This window comes from Sinocyclocheilus rhinocerous, unplaced genomic scaffold (assembly GCF_001515625.1).
Source record: "Sinocyclocheilus rhinocerous isolate Xijiao unplaced genomic scaffold, SAMN03320098_v1.1 scaffold334, whole genome shotgun sequence".
Taxonomy (NCBI): Eukaryota; Metazoa; Chordata; class Actinopteri; order Cypriniformes; family Cyprinidae; genus Sinocyclocheilus; species Sinocyclocheilus rhinocerous.
Window position 1 is genome coordinate 303,447 of NW_015658500.1, and position 18,241 is coordinate 321,687.

The 18,241-nt window shown below is 39.4% G+C and overlaps 1 protein-coding gene across 1 annotated transcript; it reads right to left on the bottom strand.

The window, feature by feature from the left end:
* Window positions 1-7,568: 7,568 nt before the first annotated feature.
* Window positions 7,569-17,058, bottom strand: LOC107722222 (probable E3 ubiquitin-protein ligase TRIM8). The gene is made up of 6 exons (XM_016530500.1): window positions 16,324-17,058; window positions 12,013-12,108; window positions 11,449-11,682; window positions 9,991-10,022; window positions 9,753-9,868; window positions 7,569-9,620 (listed from the first exon to the last, which is right to left on the bottom strand). The coding sequence occupies exons 1-6, from the start codon at window positions 16,894-16,896 to the stop codon at window positions 8,977-8,979; spliced, it is 1,695 nt and encodes a 564-aa protein (XP_016385986.1). The 5' UTR covers window positions 16,897-17,058; the 3' UTR covers window positions 7,569-8,976.
* Window positions 17,059-18,241: the final 1,183 nt, after the last annotated feature.

An 18,241-nucleotide genomic window follows, 5' to 3' on the forward strand; every position in this document is an offset into this window, starting at 1 on the left:
ATTCCCTGTATACAGCATTTTTTTACAGTAAGTAATAAAAAACAAATTTGCATATGCACTATGAAAAATAACATCATGAATAGTAAAAATTTTAAGATGATATTTAACCATTTCATTTTGGTCAGTGTTGTTATTGTCAACTAAAAAAAACATTAAAAATTATTAAAGTACAGCTGGATTAAAATAAAATTTAAATATTAGATGGAAAGCTTAATCTTGAACCTTAAATCTTACAACTTTAAATTACAAATGTTGCCTTGGCAACTAAATGAAATAAAAAAATTAGTACTAAAATTACTTTAAAACTGAAATTAAAAATAAATTAAAGCTAAATTGAAGTGTAAAATTGAAATTGAAAATAAAGTTAAAAATGACAAAAGCACATAAAACTAAAATGAAAATGAAAATACAAAAATAAAAGTTAATACTGAAATAACACTAGATTTAGTACAATGACATATAAGCAATTTTAGAAATAATTATTTAATTTTGTTGTCTTCGTAATATAATATTTATCACTTTTAATATATAGGCCTATACTATATTTTATAATTGAATATAATTTCATGTAGAAATAAGAAATAATACATTATGGAAATAAAATGGCTTGTGAATGCCATGTTCAAAAAAAAAAAAGTCAAAATGGTGCACTGAGTTGCATCTTCCATTCCTTGCAGCTGGTGGCCCCCTCCTTGCAGAAATGTTCAGTCTTTTAACATTGCACTATCATCAACTGACTCCCTTTTGGAGCCAGCCTCTAGCGGCCAGTCGATGAATTGCAGTTTTAGTCACTTCCATGTTGGTTTCACGAGAGAGACCGGAAGGTTGCCACTTGGTTACAACCAAAGCCATTGGATGGCAAGCCTGCAAACTTAAGCCAAGAAAGCGTAACGGCTAATGCTAATGCTACGATTTTGGCGGTATCAAAAGACTATAGAAAACCCAAGACGTGTCACTCGTATAGTTTTGAATGGGGGAAAAATGCAAAGCTCATTATGGCCGCTCTATCGAAGGAAGCCCTGCCTTCTGAGTAAAAGAGCCAATCACTAATCTGTAAAGTCATCGCGTCAACGCATCTGCTGTTAGAAGTTCCGGTTCTTATAGAAACAGTCAGCATTCTGAGACATGCGCTCAGGACTGCGCATATGTACTGGATGGTCTAGCCTGAAAAATAAGCCTTTTTTAACGCTATTTGAGCAAAAGAAACAACATTTATGAGACAGTTGTTGTCAGATTTCATTGGTGATTTCAAATATGAAATTTAATCTTAAGCTTGGCGAACAGTTTTGGAGAATTTGATGTTTCCCCATTCAAAGAGATAGGAGCTGCACTTGCATGCCCGAGAGGCGTTAAAGATGGCCGCCGAGTGAAATGACTTGCCTTAAAGGAGACATATTATGCCCCTTTTTACAATATGTAATATAAGTCTCTGGTGTCCCCAGAATGTGTCTGTGAAGTTTCAGCTAAAAATACTCCACAGATCATTTATTATAACATTTTGAAAATGCCTATTTTGAGTGGAAGCAGAAACACGCTGTTTTTCGGGCCGGTTTCTTTAAATGCAAATGAGCTGCTGCTCCCCACCCCCTTTTCCAGAAGAGAGCTGCGCCATTACAGCTCGGACCTGCTAAAAACATCTGTTTTGGTTCTGATTATCATTGAACCTTAAATCTTACAACTTTAAATTACAAATGTTGCCTTGGCAACTAAATGAAATAAAAAAATTAGTACTAAAATTACTTTAAAACTGAAATTAAAAATAAATTAAAGCTAAATTGAAGTGTAAAATTGAAATTGAAAATAAAGTTAAAAATGACAAAAGCACATAAAACTAAAATGAAAATGAAAATACAAAAATAAAAGTTAATACTGAAATAACACTAGATTTAGTACAATGACATATAAGCAATTTTAGAAATAATTATTTAATTTTGTTGTCTTCGTAATATAATATTTATCACTTTTAATATATAGGCCTATACTATATTTTATAATTGAATATAATTTCATGTAGAAATAAGAAATAATACATTATGGAAATAAAATGGCTTGTGAATGCCATGTTCAAAAAAAAAAAGTCAAAATGGTGCACTGAGTTGCATCTTCCATTCCTTGCAGCTGGTGGCCCCCTCCTTGCAGAAATGTTCAGTCTTTTAACATTGCACTATCATCACTGCACATTTCTGCCGAACCAAAAGCATCTCTTGATTAATGTCATTACCACTTCTATTAAATCATGTCTTAAATCATTAGCTTCAATGGCTTAGACATCTGTCCTGGAGCTAGCAAATAGCCAGTTAAGACATCTGGCAAACTCACTTTCATCAGATCCGCTGTCACGTCCGTGAGACATCAGAGCGGCTTTCTTAGCCTCTCCCGTCATGACGACCAACTCCCCCGTCATTCTTCCAGACTCCAACAACACATTCCCAGCATAATGGGCAGACGGCAGACATGGTGGCATGACAAGTTTGATCGTTCAGAAGGAAGCAGTTGGCCTCTAACTAGCATCTAGCGGCCAGTCGATGAATTGCAGTTTTAGTCACTTCCATGTTGGTTTCACGAGAGAGACCGGAAGGTTGCCACTTGGTTACAACCAAAGCCATTGGATGGCAAGCCTGCAAACTTAAGCCAAGAAAGCGTAACGGCTAATGCTAATGCTACGATTTTGGCGGTATCAAAAGACTATAGAAAACCCAAGACGTGTCACTCGTATAGTTTTGAATGGGGGAAAAATGCAAAGCTCATTATGGCCGCTCTATCGAAGGAAGCCCTGCCTTCTGAGTAAAAGAGCCAATCACTAATCTGTAAAGTCATCGCGTCACTGCAGCTGCCATTAGAAGTCCCGGTTGCTATAGAAACAGTCAGCGTTCTGAGAGGTGCGCTTATGACTGCGCATGCGCATTGGCTGGTCTAGCCTGAAAAATATGTTTTTTTTTACGCTATTGGAACATAAGAAACAACATTTATGAGACAGTTATTGTCAGATTTCATTGGTGATTTCAAATATGAAATTTATACATTATGGAAATAAAATGGCTTGTGAATGCCATGTTCAAAAAAAAAAAAGTCAAAATGGTGCACTGAGTTGCATCTTCCATTCCTTGCAGCTGGTGGCCCCCTCCTTGCAGAAATGTTCAGTCTTTTAACATTGCAGTATCATCACTGCACATTTCTGCCGAACCAAAAGCATCTCTTGATTAATGTCATTACCACTTCTATTAAATCATGTCTTAAATCATTAGCTTCAATGGCTTAGACATCTGTCCTGGAGCTAGCAAATAGCCAGTTAAGGCAAACTGGCAAACTCACTTTCATCAGATCAGCTGTCACATCCGTGAGACATCAGAGAAGCTTTCTCAGCCTCTCCCGTCATGACGACCAACTCCCCCGTCATTCTTCCAGACTCAAACAACACATTCCCGGCATAAGTGTGCAGATGACAGACATGGTGGCATGACAAGTTTGATCGTTCAGAAGGAAGCAGCCGGCCTCTAACTAGCATTTTTTCTTGCTGGAGACGAAAACTGCCTCATTGACATAAACATAGATTCATTCATATGGAGAAACGCCCTGAGGTCATAAAAATCTCTTTCGCTAATGCCCTTGCACACACACACACACACACACTGCAAGCAACTCACCACAGGGGCTAGGCGAATAATTTCATGGTGCCAGCAGAGACAGATTCCTCTGAAATATGACCAAAGGCATTTCAACAAGATATGACACACACTCCCTCCTTCAGCGCAGTTGAGGGCTGAAAAAGGGCACACGATGAAGAAGACTGTCTTGAGGCAGGCATCAGCAAAAAAAGGCACACGCTGGAGGCCAGGGTCCACATGTAAACCTGAGCTCAGCTGGACTTTCAGGAAAACAACCTGTGCCTGCACTCCGAGACAGTTAAAATAGCCCAGTGCACAAAGATATTCTGAGCTTTGTGGGCAAAGTTTCCTCCTGTAAAATAGTTTCACTATGGATTGTTTCTTTCTCGTAAGCACAGCTAAGGGAGCTCACAATAACACTGAGAGCCAACACACACACACACTCACATTCACAAACAAATCACAGTGGCAGTGGACTGCTGAGGTATTTTGGACTGTGAAAACCGGTTTAGAGAGAAAAGAGGGTATTATTGCCTAAGAGCAAAACTTTCCATTAATCTAATAGACAACCAGTTTCCTCTGAGACCTTCTAATAGAAGTTCTGGTTACAATACGTCTCAAAAGCAGCTACTGAATATAAAACCAAAAAAAAAACATATGAGAACTCTTACCAAAAGAGCACAAGGCAGTCGCTAGTGGCATTAAAACTGTTTGTGAGATATTTCAGAGTGCCACACCCAGGACAAAAGGCTGTAGCCTATGATAGATCACTGCTGCAAACACTGAAAGGCAGACGATAATGATAACGTTTTATTAATCATTTTAATTCTATGTGAAGTCCATTCCACAGCTTAATGATACCGACATGATATAGAGAAACCATATTGTTGGAATTACTTTCAGAGTGATTTTTTTCCAGCTGAAGAACCATAAAAACGTTGAGAGCCAATCAGAATCCACCTGACTTTAAGGAGTTTGAGCATTTAAAGCAGCAGATGACGAAACTGCAGCTCTGTCGTGGATGCCTATATAGTTATCGTTCTTGGTGTGAACTAGCCCTAAAGATAACTAAAACTATAAAGTTTAAATAATCATTCAACTTGTATGAGAATAGGGAAGTCCACACCACAGTTATAACGATAACGAAACAGAGGAACGATATTGTTGGAATCACTTTCAGAATGTTTTTTTTTTTTGCTAATGTACAGTAAAAACAATTTTAAAGGGGTCATAGGATGCTACATGCACTTTTACAAGTTGTTTGAACTGAAATGTGTGTTGGCAGTGTGTGTACACAACCACCCTATAATGATAAAAATCCACCCAGTGTTTTTTTTTAATCTGGTTAAATGTTTTCCCCTTTCTCAAATCGAGCCGATCTCAGATGCCTGAATTAACCAATTAGACCAGCTTTATATGCCACTAGCCTATAGAGCAGGGATGGCGAACTCCGGTCCTGGAGAGCCGCAGCCCTGCAGAGTTCAGCTCCAACCCTAATTACTGAAATAAATGAACTTTTCCACGACATTCTGATATATTGAGATGCACCTGTATGTCTAAACCACACACAAAAAAAAAAACGTTTGGAAGCTGCTAAATCAGAGAAGGACTTAGTAAGCAGGAAAGGGCGCAATATTTTGACAAACTAAAGTTAATAGGTGGTAAAGATCTGTACAAGCTGGCTCTTTTGTCGTGGACTGACGACCTGACAATTCTTCCTTCTATTTCTTATCCAGACATAGTGAACTACTTCGTTTTTTTCGCCAAGCCCATACACGAGTTCTGTTCGGTTCAGTGGCATTGTTTACGTTCAGTGCCTCCAATATGGCCAACTTCCGGATTGATGACGCGTCGTGAAAACAACCTATTAGCCTGGCATCTTAGCATACTTGCTGCCAAAATACATATTTACACACCATTATATGCCATGTTGCAGTATAAATTGTGTGAGTAGCATGTTCACATTGAAAACTCCATCCAAAATGAAAGTGCACTTTAAATACTCAAATAACAAATTCTCTGAATGGTGGATAACATATATGTAAATAACTTTATAAAATTCACACACTAGACTGAAGATCACGTGTAGTTTAAGTGCATAGTGTAGGCCGTATAGTGGTTCATAACTATACTGCTTAACAGTTAGCCTGCTAGCTTACCTACCACAGCTACAAAAGTCCCATTTTGATTATCTGCATGATACAAAAACCCAAGAAGTATTTATTTTTTCAAGCTACACTACTGTTTTTGTAAAAAAAAAAAAAAAAAAAAAAAAACTTACTGGATTAATATTTTGAAAATAACTGTACTACTAGTAAAAAAAAAAAATGCAGCTAAGTTAGAATAATGGTGCTACTTTTTGCCAGTTACTTCCCTAAACTAATCAAATGTCATGATTGTCATGACACATACAATTCATATGCTCATGCTAACACTCAAGCATTGGCCTTTATTTCACCTTACATTTACATTTACATTTAGTCATTTAGCAGACGCTTTTATCCAAAGCGACTTACAAATGAGGACAATAAAAGCTACACCTTGCATCATATTCAGAAGTTCTGCATTAGTGTGACAGCTGCGCTCTATGCTAGCAGGAGCACATACTAACACTCAAGCATTGGCCTTTATTTCACCTTACATTTACATTTAGTCATTTAGCAGACGCTTTTATCCAAAGCGACTTACAAATGAGGACAATAAAAGCTACACCTTGCATCATATTCAGAAGTTCTGCATTAGTGTGACAGCTGCGCTCTATGCTAGCAGGAGCACACACTAGCAAACAGAGTCATACAGTCTTTTCCAATGGGGAAATTGGCCATACAGAAGCTGTTTTTGTGCAGTGCACTGATAAATTGTGCAGCCTTCAGAGAAGCCAGATGTTTTCTTATTCCTTTTTTTGTTTGTCTATTCTTTGCTCCAGTCTACGGATATCTCAGCCTTTCTTTTCTGTTTGCCTTGTGATGCACTAAAAATGCTGAGCTGCTATTTAGTCAGGCATCTGACATTCTTTCAAGAAAGAAAACCTGAGGAGGGGGAGAGTAAACCCTGCTCACTCTCGGGTTATACAAACATCACCGAAGACTCATTCTTGCAGATACGCACACACACGTACTTCACAGCATCTTGTTCCACATGTAGCCACATGTGAGAGGCAGGGATCCAATTCAGATCGTTTGGCTTTAGTCACGCAGATTGTTAATAAATCTTTGGTTCTCTTCACATATACACGTACAAAAACAAACTGAACAGGCCTTCATTTTTGTCAGTTGCATATACATTAATTATTTCCATTGGCTTAGCAGAAACAGCAAATGTCATCATATGCAGATCACACCCACTATTTGTCTCCCATTTTTCACACGCCATTGTAAACGCACTGACAGGTGGCTGTGTCTACATTATGCTAAAGCTAGTGAATCCTTATATGCATAAAATCTCACATTTAGCAGAAACTTTAAAAGGAGAAAAATACATTTAAAATGGCTCTTCTAGAAGTGCTGTAGAGATGAAACCAATGAAAATCAAACCACTGCTGACCTAAATTTCTTGTCTAGAAATCAATAAACTGAGGCAAAGGGCATTTTGACTTTGACTCATTTGCTTGTTTTTGCTTTCATTTTGTTTGATGGGTTTTAGATTTAACCATCTTGATCTTTTCCAACACAACCTTTGTGCATTGAAAATGGTTTCACGGTCTTTCTGAAATATAAAAGAAAAAATAGTGCACATTTCTCAAATTAATTTACATGTTAACAGCATTTCTTAAGTCTGGTCTATGCTGGAAGCATTTATGTCAATAATTTGACTAACACAGATATAAATTAAGTGTTAAATGTAAGTGTTACCATAGTGATGTTAGCAATAGTCTATTTTTAATCTGCAACACACACATAAAGAACGTAAGGTTAAGATTCGTTATACAGCACAAAAACAAAGAAACTGTGGAAAGAACTTCTTAAACTTGAAATTAGCATTTATTTGAACAAGGATCTTTCCAAATTACAAGTCTTTCTTTTTCATTTCACAAAATATTTACAACAGAAAATCCCTCCATTTTTTATCCCAAGTATTCAGTTAGTTTCGTAACGTTCATTGGTCAATGTTTCTCTTAAGTAGATCTAAAATATAAAATAAAATAAAACAAAACCAAAACCTTCATTCCCTGTTTCAAAAGTCATTTTATAACTGCTAACAGTTTTATTATTTTTTTACGAGTGCTCATAAACTCTTTTCCCACATGCCCTCAGTAACAAACAGGAAGCCAGAGGCTCCGTTGCTTGGAGCCGGAAACGGCATGAAACACAAGGAAGAACAATTACAGCATTGACAGTAAATGCAGAGGCATCAAGTGCACCATGACCCTCTGAACACAGGCCATTTCGTCTTCGGCTGACACGTTTGCGCTAAAGCCGCTGTTGAGTCAGATATAATGAGAGGCCATGGGTAAAGAAAGAATGCGAAACCAATGCATCCTGCGTTTAACATACAGGATGTAAAGGGGAGCGTTTCTGTGGCTTTGAAGGGCGTGAGAGAGACACAGCGCCGTCTGGATGGGGACCAGATTGAAGGTTGTGGGTGGAGGCGCGTTCTCGGTTACTTTGGAAGCCTAAGGAGAGGACTGTGAACCCAGGTGAAGGGCATTTCCATTCAAAAGCTGCATTCAGTAGGGAAGGTCAAGCGAACAATGGCGGCGATGACAATGTTGTGCTGTTCCAGTTTCCGGGTTGGTTAAAAAACTGTTCAAATTAACATGTGCTTGTGCTATTTGTGATGAATAAGACCACAGACTCCAATTTAAACAAAATGAAAGCTGAAATATGGAAGGTTGGGAAACTATACAGAGTTTTTGCACATGGGTGTTCTAACAAACGACAACCATGTGAAGTTAATAAAACTTTGTGGGCTACAATTCTCTCAACAGTAAATTGCCTTAAGTTTCATTAAGAGCTGACTTAATGGTTTTACTGCTGACTTCCATCGTTTCCCCCGATGAGTCAACGGTAATTGCGAAAATTTGGATCTTACAAAGAAAGTGCAACATTATTGAAGATTCGACAAAAGACAGCATCCTCCATCATTTCTGCATCTCTTGCAAACATTGAGTGTTATTTTTAGAAGAGCAACTTGAGTTCATGGTACATAATCACAACACCATTAGTGCCTAAATAATGTGCAAAGCTATGCTTGACTTTGTGATATTAACTTTCTTTTTCACTGCGCTCGGACTTCAGCAGTTCATCCAAGTTAATTCTAAATGATTGATAAGGTCTGCGTACAAAACTGCCCCACGTGCATCTCTTTAAGACATCTCTCGGCGGAAAAAGACACCCCATCTGGTGACTGGCAGCAGTCACTGGAGCAGGGGTTAACTGGTGACGTAATGCTTGGTGGAAGACTGGCCGTAGAGGCTGTAGAAGTCAGTGTGCCTGTGCGACTGAGAGGCATCGATCCAGTCGCGCATGGACAGGCTCTGGAGAGACTGGGACATGGCCGGGGCCGAGGGCAGGGGAGCGTGGGAGTACTCCTGCGAGCTCACTGGCCAGGGGAAGGAGCTGGAGCGAGGGTAGGGCGGATGTCCGCGGTGATTGGACACAGAGGGCACCCCTGAGCAGTAACAGTTATCGACCGTGCACATCAGGATCTTCCGCGCTCCGTACTGGGACAGCTGGGAGGAGCTGCCATTTGGGTAATGGGAATGCGGGAATACCGAGGCAGAGTGTGGTAAGGGTTGAGAGCCGGAGGCTGAGCTGCTGGATCCTACGTGTTGGGTGGAGCCACATGGCCTTAGAGCTTGCTGGGAGGACTGACCTTCGCCTGGGGCAGAGCCCTGAGTGAGACTCAGGCACGGCTGCTTGGCAGCCGCAGGGCCTGATGAGGAGGAAGAGTTCATGTAGCTAGCACCCGCTCGGGTGCTGCCGCTGCCTTCAGGGAACGCCACGGAATGCCTGCGCTTCTCACACATGTACGCCGGAATACTCTGGAAAAAGTTTGCGGGTGCACTGAACGGAGCTGGAAATTAGAAGGATTAAAAAAAATTATTGACAGAAACGGTTAATTATTTTAAAAAAAAGAGCAGCTGGATGCAACATAAGAAGGTTTAATATAATTAATACTTGAATATATGTATTTTTTTATGCATACCTTCCAGCATCTTGCAGAGGTTCTTCTCTCTTTTAGAGATTTCAGACAGAAAGAGTTTGGAGTTGAGGCTGCCCACTTTGTATGGTGACAATGTGCTGCCCACATACGGCTGAGACCTAGAGTCCAAAAAATTAACCATGCAAGTTAATGGTTACACTTAACACAATGACAAAACAGGAATGATGACTAATGAACCTTATGATAATGATTCATGTATGAAAACGCTGCAGTGACTCACCTGTCCATTAGCATTTTCACAGATTTTGTGTTCTAAAAAGAAAAAAAAGATATTATATATCATTTCAATAACAGGGTTCCTGCACATAAAATACATCTAAAAATAAAAATAAAATAACAACAAAAACAATGTAACTGTCAAAGGTATTTTTGTGCAGGCATTACTCCCCATTGTTTCTTCTGCCCAGTCTCTATTTATAAAAGGTCAAATGTTCGAAAATAAAATAAAAAATGCTCTTATAATAGTACATTTTACTAGACAAGATGCAAATAATGTTTTATATTATTCTAATAATACTTTGGGATTGTTTTAACTGGAAGAAACTTGCACCGACAGATCTTAAAATGTCAGTGCCATTGTTTTGTCTCAAGATGCACACGAGTAGGCTAATGTTACTTTCCAAGGCACATTTATAAAAGATACTTAAATGTCCTAATTGAACTATGGCCTAATCCTGACTTAACCTAAACCCTGTCTGTGAAACCAGGCCAATATGATATGATATATGACATGATATATGATATTATATTAGAGTGCCAATAGAATAGTATCATTATATACACTTAGCATAAAAAATAAAATATATATGGAAATTGTCTGTGTATCAGCAGCAGAACTTTATTTTAATCTTTATAGCGGTAATGAAAAATGACAAATATAGACACAGACAGCAAGCAGGCCCTGCCCACCAGTGTTGTGTGGGGGTTTTTGCACAACAAAGTTGGTGTGTGGGTTTTGGCACTCCAAATAAAAGCAAAACAATTCCAGAACTGATTTTTTTGCAAGTCAATTGAATACAAGACTGCAGTGAAAACAAGAGCAATTCAAGGACAAGATGATATGAGACGCATGAGGGACATGCATGTCTGCAACAGACTGTTGACAGGTGGAAAAAAATCAGTTGTTTTTTTCTTTTTTTTTTCTCTTCATTAGAATAACAAAAGGAGTTTCTCTTGGTTTTAGTATCTCTGTTGGTTTATAGTGCCTCTCGCCTACAGAATTAGCAATTATACTAACCAGTATTTGTTCCCCTCTCACTAAACATTTCTCATTGATGAATATCTCTAAAATCGCATAGTTTAGCTCAACATTAACAAATAGCTGAATCTGACTTTACATCCATAAATCTAAAAAACAAAACAAAACTTAAAAAAAAAAAAAAAAACATTTTCATACTTAATATTTCCTGAATTTCAGAGAGATGTATCCAGCACATGAAAAATGGATGCCTATTCTACATGGGGCCAAAAACAACAATTTTCTGGAATCTTTGTATACTATTACACTGTCATGGCCCACAATAAATCTGAGTTCACTCATAACAGCCTGGCAGAAAAATACTCTTCATCATCCTCACCATAACAAAAGGCAAAGGCACTTTAAAACACGGCTAAATGTCACCATTTATAACAAACACAGGCTGTGTAGTATTGACAACAGCAATAAAAGTCAGGTCACCTTCATAAAACCGATGTCCTCTGCCTTATCGAACACCATCTGGATGGAGCTGAGCAGTTTCTTAACCTCTTGCTGTTTCTGGTGAAGCTGCAGGGCCTGCGCAGAGTTCTCCTGGCAGAACTTGGAATGGGCCTTATCCAGGACCTCCAGGGTCTTCCCCAGATCCTCCTCCAAGAGCTGCTGCATTTTCTGATACTGCAGCTGCACCTCCTCCTTCAGGTGCTGCACTTTGTCCTGAGGTTCAACAGACCGGCACAAAACCATTACTTATTATGCAAGTCTTGTTCGGTCTTAACAATAGGGGTTAAGCAGAGACTGCATCTGATGTGGATGATTAGGAAGAGCCAAAGGAACTGGATTTGTTATGGTACAAGAACTAGGCATAACCTTTATCTCAAACCTGTACGAAAGTACTAATGTGGTCATTAATCACAGTAATAGGAAGAGTGCTCTGTTTTAAAAAGCTAAGTGTTTAGTTTCAAAGCTCACAAAGCAAAGGATGCAGTTGTTCTGTTTATAATAATGTGATTTAGTCAGTGTACAGCATGAACATTTCACACTTACTTCCATGAGACATTTGTCAGATTCTAATTTGTAGAGCTGCTCTTCTATGTCCTGAACCCGGTCTTCAATTCGATCCTGCTGTTTGATCAGCATTTGCTGAAATACAAAAAGATATGATTAGGGCAATACTGTTTTGATTTGACTATATCAGAATATCTGGCCATGTTGAGATGATCAGAATCGGCTGATAACAGAAATGTAAACAATTACATTCAAAAACAAACAAACAAACAAACAAACAAAATAATCCTAAACCATTTTCCACCAGAATCAACCATTTTGCCACAAACTGCTCCTAGTTTTTAAAGAATATTGTCAGTGAAGACCATGCTTGAGATGAAATAAGAAAAAAATGCAAATGTAACTTGTGAGCAGAATATTTTTGTATGTCTTTTCCACTCTGCAATGCAATTTGTATACAATTATGCAAAATGTTTAAAAATGATTTGTATATTTTGGACACATTAAATTCTAGCTATGAAATTACCCAAGCCAGTTTTATTCCTCACTTTAAAAATGTCATTTCCACCACAGTCATTTTCAGAATATTATAAAATTACATGTGGAAATGGCACTTTGGTGAAAATGTTCATGGCTTTCAGAACAAAGGAAATTCCTCTGTGTGCATGACACTGTATAATAATAAATTAGTGCATGAAATGTGGGTTTCATGAGAACTGAATACTAGAAAGAATGATATTTTCAGTTTCGTTTGTATGCTTAAAAAACCCCCCAAAAAAACCAACAGTTTCAAACAGCAATATTTACCAAAGTATAATTTACAATAAAGTCACTGACAAAAATCTTACGTCATTCTAAAAGTTTAATCAGAGACACTATTAAAAGCATGTCTTAATATCATACTGAAAAAGCAAGAAAGAATCACAAAACTACTGTAATGATATGTTTTTAAGGAAACGTTATAGGCATTTAATAAATCACAATATTCACAATGTTGCTTGCTTGTATATCACCAGTAAAATGAATAAATCTCTAATATTTAGCTCAGCCCAAAGATCATATATAAATGACAATGAGTAGAATTCAAGCTATATACAAAATATTCATAAAGGAAGACAAGATCTGTGTTCTACATGACTAATGCTGTAATATAAATTCAGTTTGAACCATAAACTAAGAATTCTTGATACTAGAAAATCATTTTCAGTCTTATTTTATTGCTAGACAATGACATAAATGAACAATCTAGTATTCCGGTTAACTAGCATATTTTTTTCTTTCAAAAACTACATAAAGAATATGAGAATGCAGCACTAAGACAAAAAGATAAAAAGTCAGTTCTGTTGTGATGGCACAAATGTAACTTTGCTAACTTCCTGTTCCTTTCTTTTCAATGAATGCAATTGTCAAGGCCCCGCGGAGAAGGTCTGGTGGCTGAAGAGGAATTTCAATTATTTTCCTTTCATATTCAATGGCAAACAAAGGGAAAAACACAATCAACAAACGACTTGCGACGCCTGACAAAGTTCAGTGGTACCTTAGGAACAAACCAAATTAGTTTTAATTAAACAAATGCCTCGTGCGAGAGGCAGTCACCAAAAGAAGGTGGGGGTGCTGTCATGGCAACAAAGCTCTTTTTTTCATATCTGTATATTCAGAGGGGAATATGAGGGAGGAAAAAGGAGGAGGAGAAGGAAAGACAGCATACAGGAGAGCAAAGAGAAAGAAGGAAGGCTCATTTCACAGCGTCTTTCCCCATTTTGTCTTTGTCTGCGTCCAAGGCAGAGACAAATCGCGTTGACCCTGTGAGTGTGTATTTTGGAGCAAAGCTCCATAATGAATGCAGGCTAGCTCAAAGATAAAACTGCTTCCTGTAGAAAGAGGACAAACCTCAACCACATCAAGCCACTATGCTCAAAAGCTTACAGGCGAAAAACAGGGCTTGCATGCCAAAGTTGACTGAGGGCATGTCTAATTCAGTAGCGTGACGTCAAATTTTAATAACCTCACACGCGGGATGAAAGCCTAAACAAAACAGGTATTCTCGTGGAAGCAAAGAAATCAATTTTGGTATTTTTCTACACGCTCGAGAGTAATGCTATTATATAATTCTGATTCATCTCAGCAACAAAGAGTAAAAAACAAAGGGAATCAATGTCAGTCTTCAGAATGCAGCAGTACAGGACAAACGCAAGACCCAGAGAGGGATGCGCTGCAAACTAATGATCTTCAATCACACCGTCTGACAGACGCTTATAACAGCTGACTGTACCCTCTGTGCAAAATGAACTACATCAATCACTGCCGATGATACGCATAGCCAAACCTTTTTCTTTCAACAGATTTTGTTTGTTGAGCGCATGACAAATTGGATCCACAATCACATGGTACTGGGTAAACGGACTTGTTTTCATGTATCTCGCCTGTGCATCAACCGATTTTCTTGTGGCGTAAATCCATTACCAAGATTTGGATCCAAGGAATTGGATTTGGCAATGAATCACTCATACAGACTACACTAACCTCTCTACACTACCAAAAATGACACATATTTACAGTATGATGTGTAATATTCATCTTAGCACAGCAAGAGATCTATCTTGCATACATTTTTACAGCGGTGGTACATAATTTAAAGCCATATGGAGCCATTTTCTCCCTATTAAGTCTCTTACTGTGGTAATTTAAAGCGATGGTTCACCAAAAATAGAAATCTGGCCATCAGTTACTTGCCTTCATGACCTGTATGAAAACCTGTATCCTGAAATATGTCTTAATGTGTTTTTGTCCACACAATGAAAGTCAGTTGGGTCCAGTGTTGTTTTGGACCCTACTGGACTTTCATTGTAGAGCCAAAAACGTTCTTCTTTCTGTTCTGCAGAAGAACGAAATTACATGAGGGTGAATAACTGATGACAATTTTAATTTTGGGTGAACCATTTCTTTAATTTGTGGTGAAATACTGTGAATTTGGCGACGTCCGTCACAATGGCCAACAATACGTGTTTGGTTTCTGAAAACAAGTTCTAAACCATCTACTCCTTTACAGATTAAATTGGTGTTTATCTACATCAACAATCAGGAACAGAAGAAAGGTCAATAAGCAGAAAACCGCATGGAGACAGAGAATGTCTTTGAAGCTCTAGGATCTAAGACCATGGCCTAATTGTAGTGACTGATGAGCTCGGGCTGCCGGCAGAAGCCTGGAGGGTGGAACCTAATACCTCATGGCAGCGGTGCTGGCTTGCCATCCAGGACGGACCTCTCTCAAGGGGGAATGGGGGTAGGGTGCTCAAAATCACTGTCATTTCAAACCAGCGTCTCTTCCGCCAAGGTCAGAGTGAACAAGGCAATAGCAACCTTGCCCTGAGCTACAGCCCCAGACAGAACCATTTTGCTTTGTAGCAGATGAACGTGGAAGGACAAATGGTGTCTATCAAAGACGGTAAACTTAACATTCACAAACAAGGACTACCTGTGAAAAACAACTCTGGAAATCCCGAAACATCCCAAAAGGGCATGGTTTCAGTTTCAAATAGCTTGGGCTACAACACAACAATGGTTCATTTTGTAGATTGATTGGTCATTGCTAGCATGTCCTGTCACAGAAATGCCTGGGATAACTGATGGCGTATGATTTCTATAATCAACAGAAATGGAAATTATGCTGAAAGCATGCACATGAATCGAACCGGAGGCACACTGCTTTACTTCTTACAAACATAAAAGCTATTGTAAAGGGAAAAAAAGCATCATACATAACTCCTAGTCACATCCTGTACTAACAAAACAGATTTGTTTTGAGATATTTGAAGCAAATATAATATCAGAGTTTAAAAACCCATTCTGGCTGTGAATTTTATTTGGTTTTAGGTTTATGAAAAGGCTATAAAAGCATCTTCAAGAGCATTGTGCAATGCTGATTATTTAAAGCAAGAAAATACAAGTTGTTTTGTTCCAGCGAGCCTAGAAAATGCAAGGGGTTGTTAAGGGTAAATTAAATCCAAATCTGGCCTTTTCCCTCATCTGTGCCACAGAAAATAAGACTCATCATTAAATTCTCCAGTCGCAGTCCTCCCCCCTCCCCTAAACGCCACGCAAGGATGCACCTGTGCTGGGAAGATAAGCCCAAAGGAGAGCTTCGGTATTGTTTGCAGCTCTACCCAATTGTTTATCATTAAAATGGAAGAAAAAAGGGGGGAAGGGGACAGAATAGTTAGCAACTACATAGATAAACCTCGTCGTAGTCTCCGCCGAATCCAGAAGTGAACCACAACCTTTAGCTGGAGGTAAAACAACGGAATGTAGAACATAGCGTGGGGAGGAACACAAGTAGTTGAGGCCACTTACTCTGATATCGTTACGTCTGACTTCTATATCGCACACCGCGTGGCCGTGGTTGGTAGCACATCTGGAGAAGCAGCAGTACTGGCAGACGGCCACATGCTCGGTTTCACAATGATATAGTCTGTACTCGTCGTGCTGTGGACAGCTCCAGGCCCGCACGTCCTCGGCGTCCACCAGTAAGTGCCCAGCGTTAGAAGAGGGTTGTTGGAGATGGGTCTGTACGTGGGAATGGCAGCAGGGCGCATTGCACCTGAGGCAAACCTTCTGGGCTTGAAGCGGAGGGCCGCGCCGGCACAGAATGCAGTGCAAGACCGCAGGAGTCTTCTCAACGTTTAACGCGTTAAACTTCTCCACAATGTTGGACAGTTTGTGGTTCTTCTCCAGAGCTGGTTTTTGGCTGTAGGCATGGTTGCATTCGGGACAGCGAACCATTCCTGTGTCTTTAGACCAGGCCTCGTTGATACACATGCGGCAGAAGTTGTGTTTGCAAGGGAGCTGAACCGGCTCCGAGAACACGTTCAAACAAATAGGGCATATGAGCTCCTCTTCCAGACAGTTCTTCCAGTTCTCAGCCATCTTTGATGCTGACAAGTCAAGGTAAAAACTGTATAAAATAGGTGCTCCTCTGTCGATACTGAAATGGGTGGAGTGGGAACCACAAGGACCTTGTTTTATCCCACAAACCTCAACTTTGTGCCAGTGAGAGTGTGAATACTCCAGAAGAGTATACTTTGAGCACACTTTAGCTCAAGGCAACATCATTACACCACCCACTTATTCATTCGTTCGTGTCAACTGTAGGCGCCGCGAGAATTTGGTGTTGCAACAGCACTAAAGTGGACTTTTCGGTCTTGTGACTTTAAATGCCAACACACTAGTTCATATTCTACACGTGTGGCCGATTCCTGCGTCCACTAGTTATGTATCTATGAATAATCTAGTCTGCTGACGATCAGCCTGACAGCTCGTTTAACTAGGTAAATAGGCCGTTTTTTCGCGAACAGCCTCGAGCGAGAGACTAATAAAAGCTGTTGAAAGTAAATTAGTATTCTCACGACCAGGCTTTTGTTGTTTTTGTCCGCTGCTATTTTGACATCGCATCACAATGACATGGATTTGGTTTCCAAAGAGGATTATAATGGTTCTGCTGGCTCTCCATACAGACGTTCGTTACACTTTATATTAAAATAACGTACTCATATCGCACATCCCCCGTAGCGTCTTATAAATCTGAATTTCATAGAAAACAACGATCTTAACCAGACCAATCGGTTAATTCTTACACATATGTGTAGACTACGCTCATACTAGACTTCCCCTCATTATAACAAAGGAACATAGAGAGAACATACACTGGTATGTAACCAAGTCTAGAGAAAACTGGACTGCCGAGTGCCTTCACTTTGATCTCTTCAGGCGAGAAAAGACGAAGTCTTACTCCGATACACCTCCAAAAATAAACATATTTTAAAGCGAAACGAAGTGGTTCTCGCTACTGGAGTCTGTCATCTGCCATCTTGCGTCCCTCTTTAAAAATGAAAAAGAAAACGTCTCTGTTTGGCCCCCATCAAGCCTCTCTCGCTTTAGTGTTTAAAAGAAATCAAAAGTGGATTACAGGCGTTCGTTTCTTCGCTGCTTCCGAGTCCTATCGTGGCCGATTCCTGAGAGCGTGCATCCATGGGTCGATCCTCAAAACGGGCCAATCTCACCATGGTATTATTTATGGTTTTTTTCCCCCTCTTCTCTCGTTCAGGCTTTGATCAGGGTTGGAATGCAGGGACAGAAAAGAGAGTTTCAATACACACAGAGCTTCACACTCGCTCCTCCCCTCCCAACGACCACTCCGCCAATCACGTGACTCATCTCCGCTTTGACATGCCAAAAGGAGGGGCTTCGAGCAACGAGGCGGGGCTTTGTTTAA

What these genes read in the sequence shown, in the direction of transcription:
- LOC107722222 (XM_016530500.1), bottom strand. Translation starts at nt 16,896, where the DNA reads ATGGCTGAGAACTGGAAGAACTGTCTGGAAGAGGAGCTCATATGCCCT. An exon ending in AGGACATCGGTTTTATGAAG is followed by an intron (nt 10,023 to 11,448) that starts GTGACCTGACTT and finishes TTTTCTTTTTAG; the next exon opens with AACACAAAATCTGTGAAAAT. An exon ending in CCTCTGCAAGATGCTGGAAG is followed by an intron (nt 9,621 to 9,752) that starts GTATGCATAAAA and finishes TCTAATTTCCAG; the next exon opens with CTCCGTTCAGTGCACCCGCA.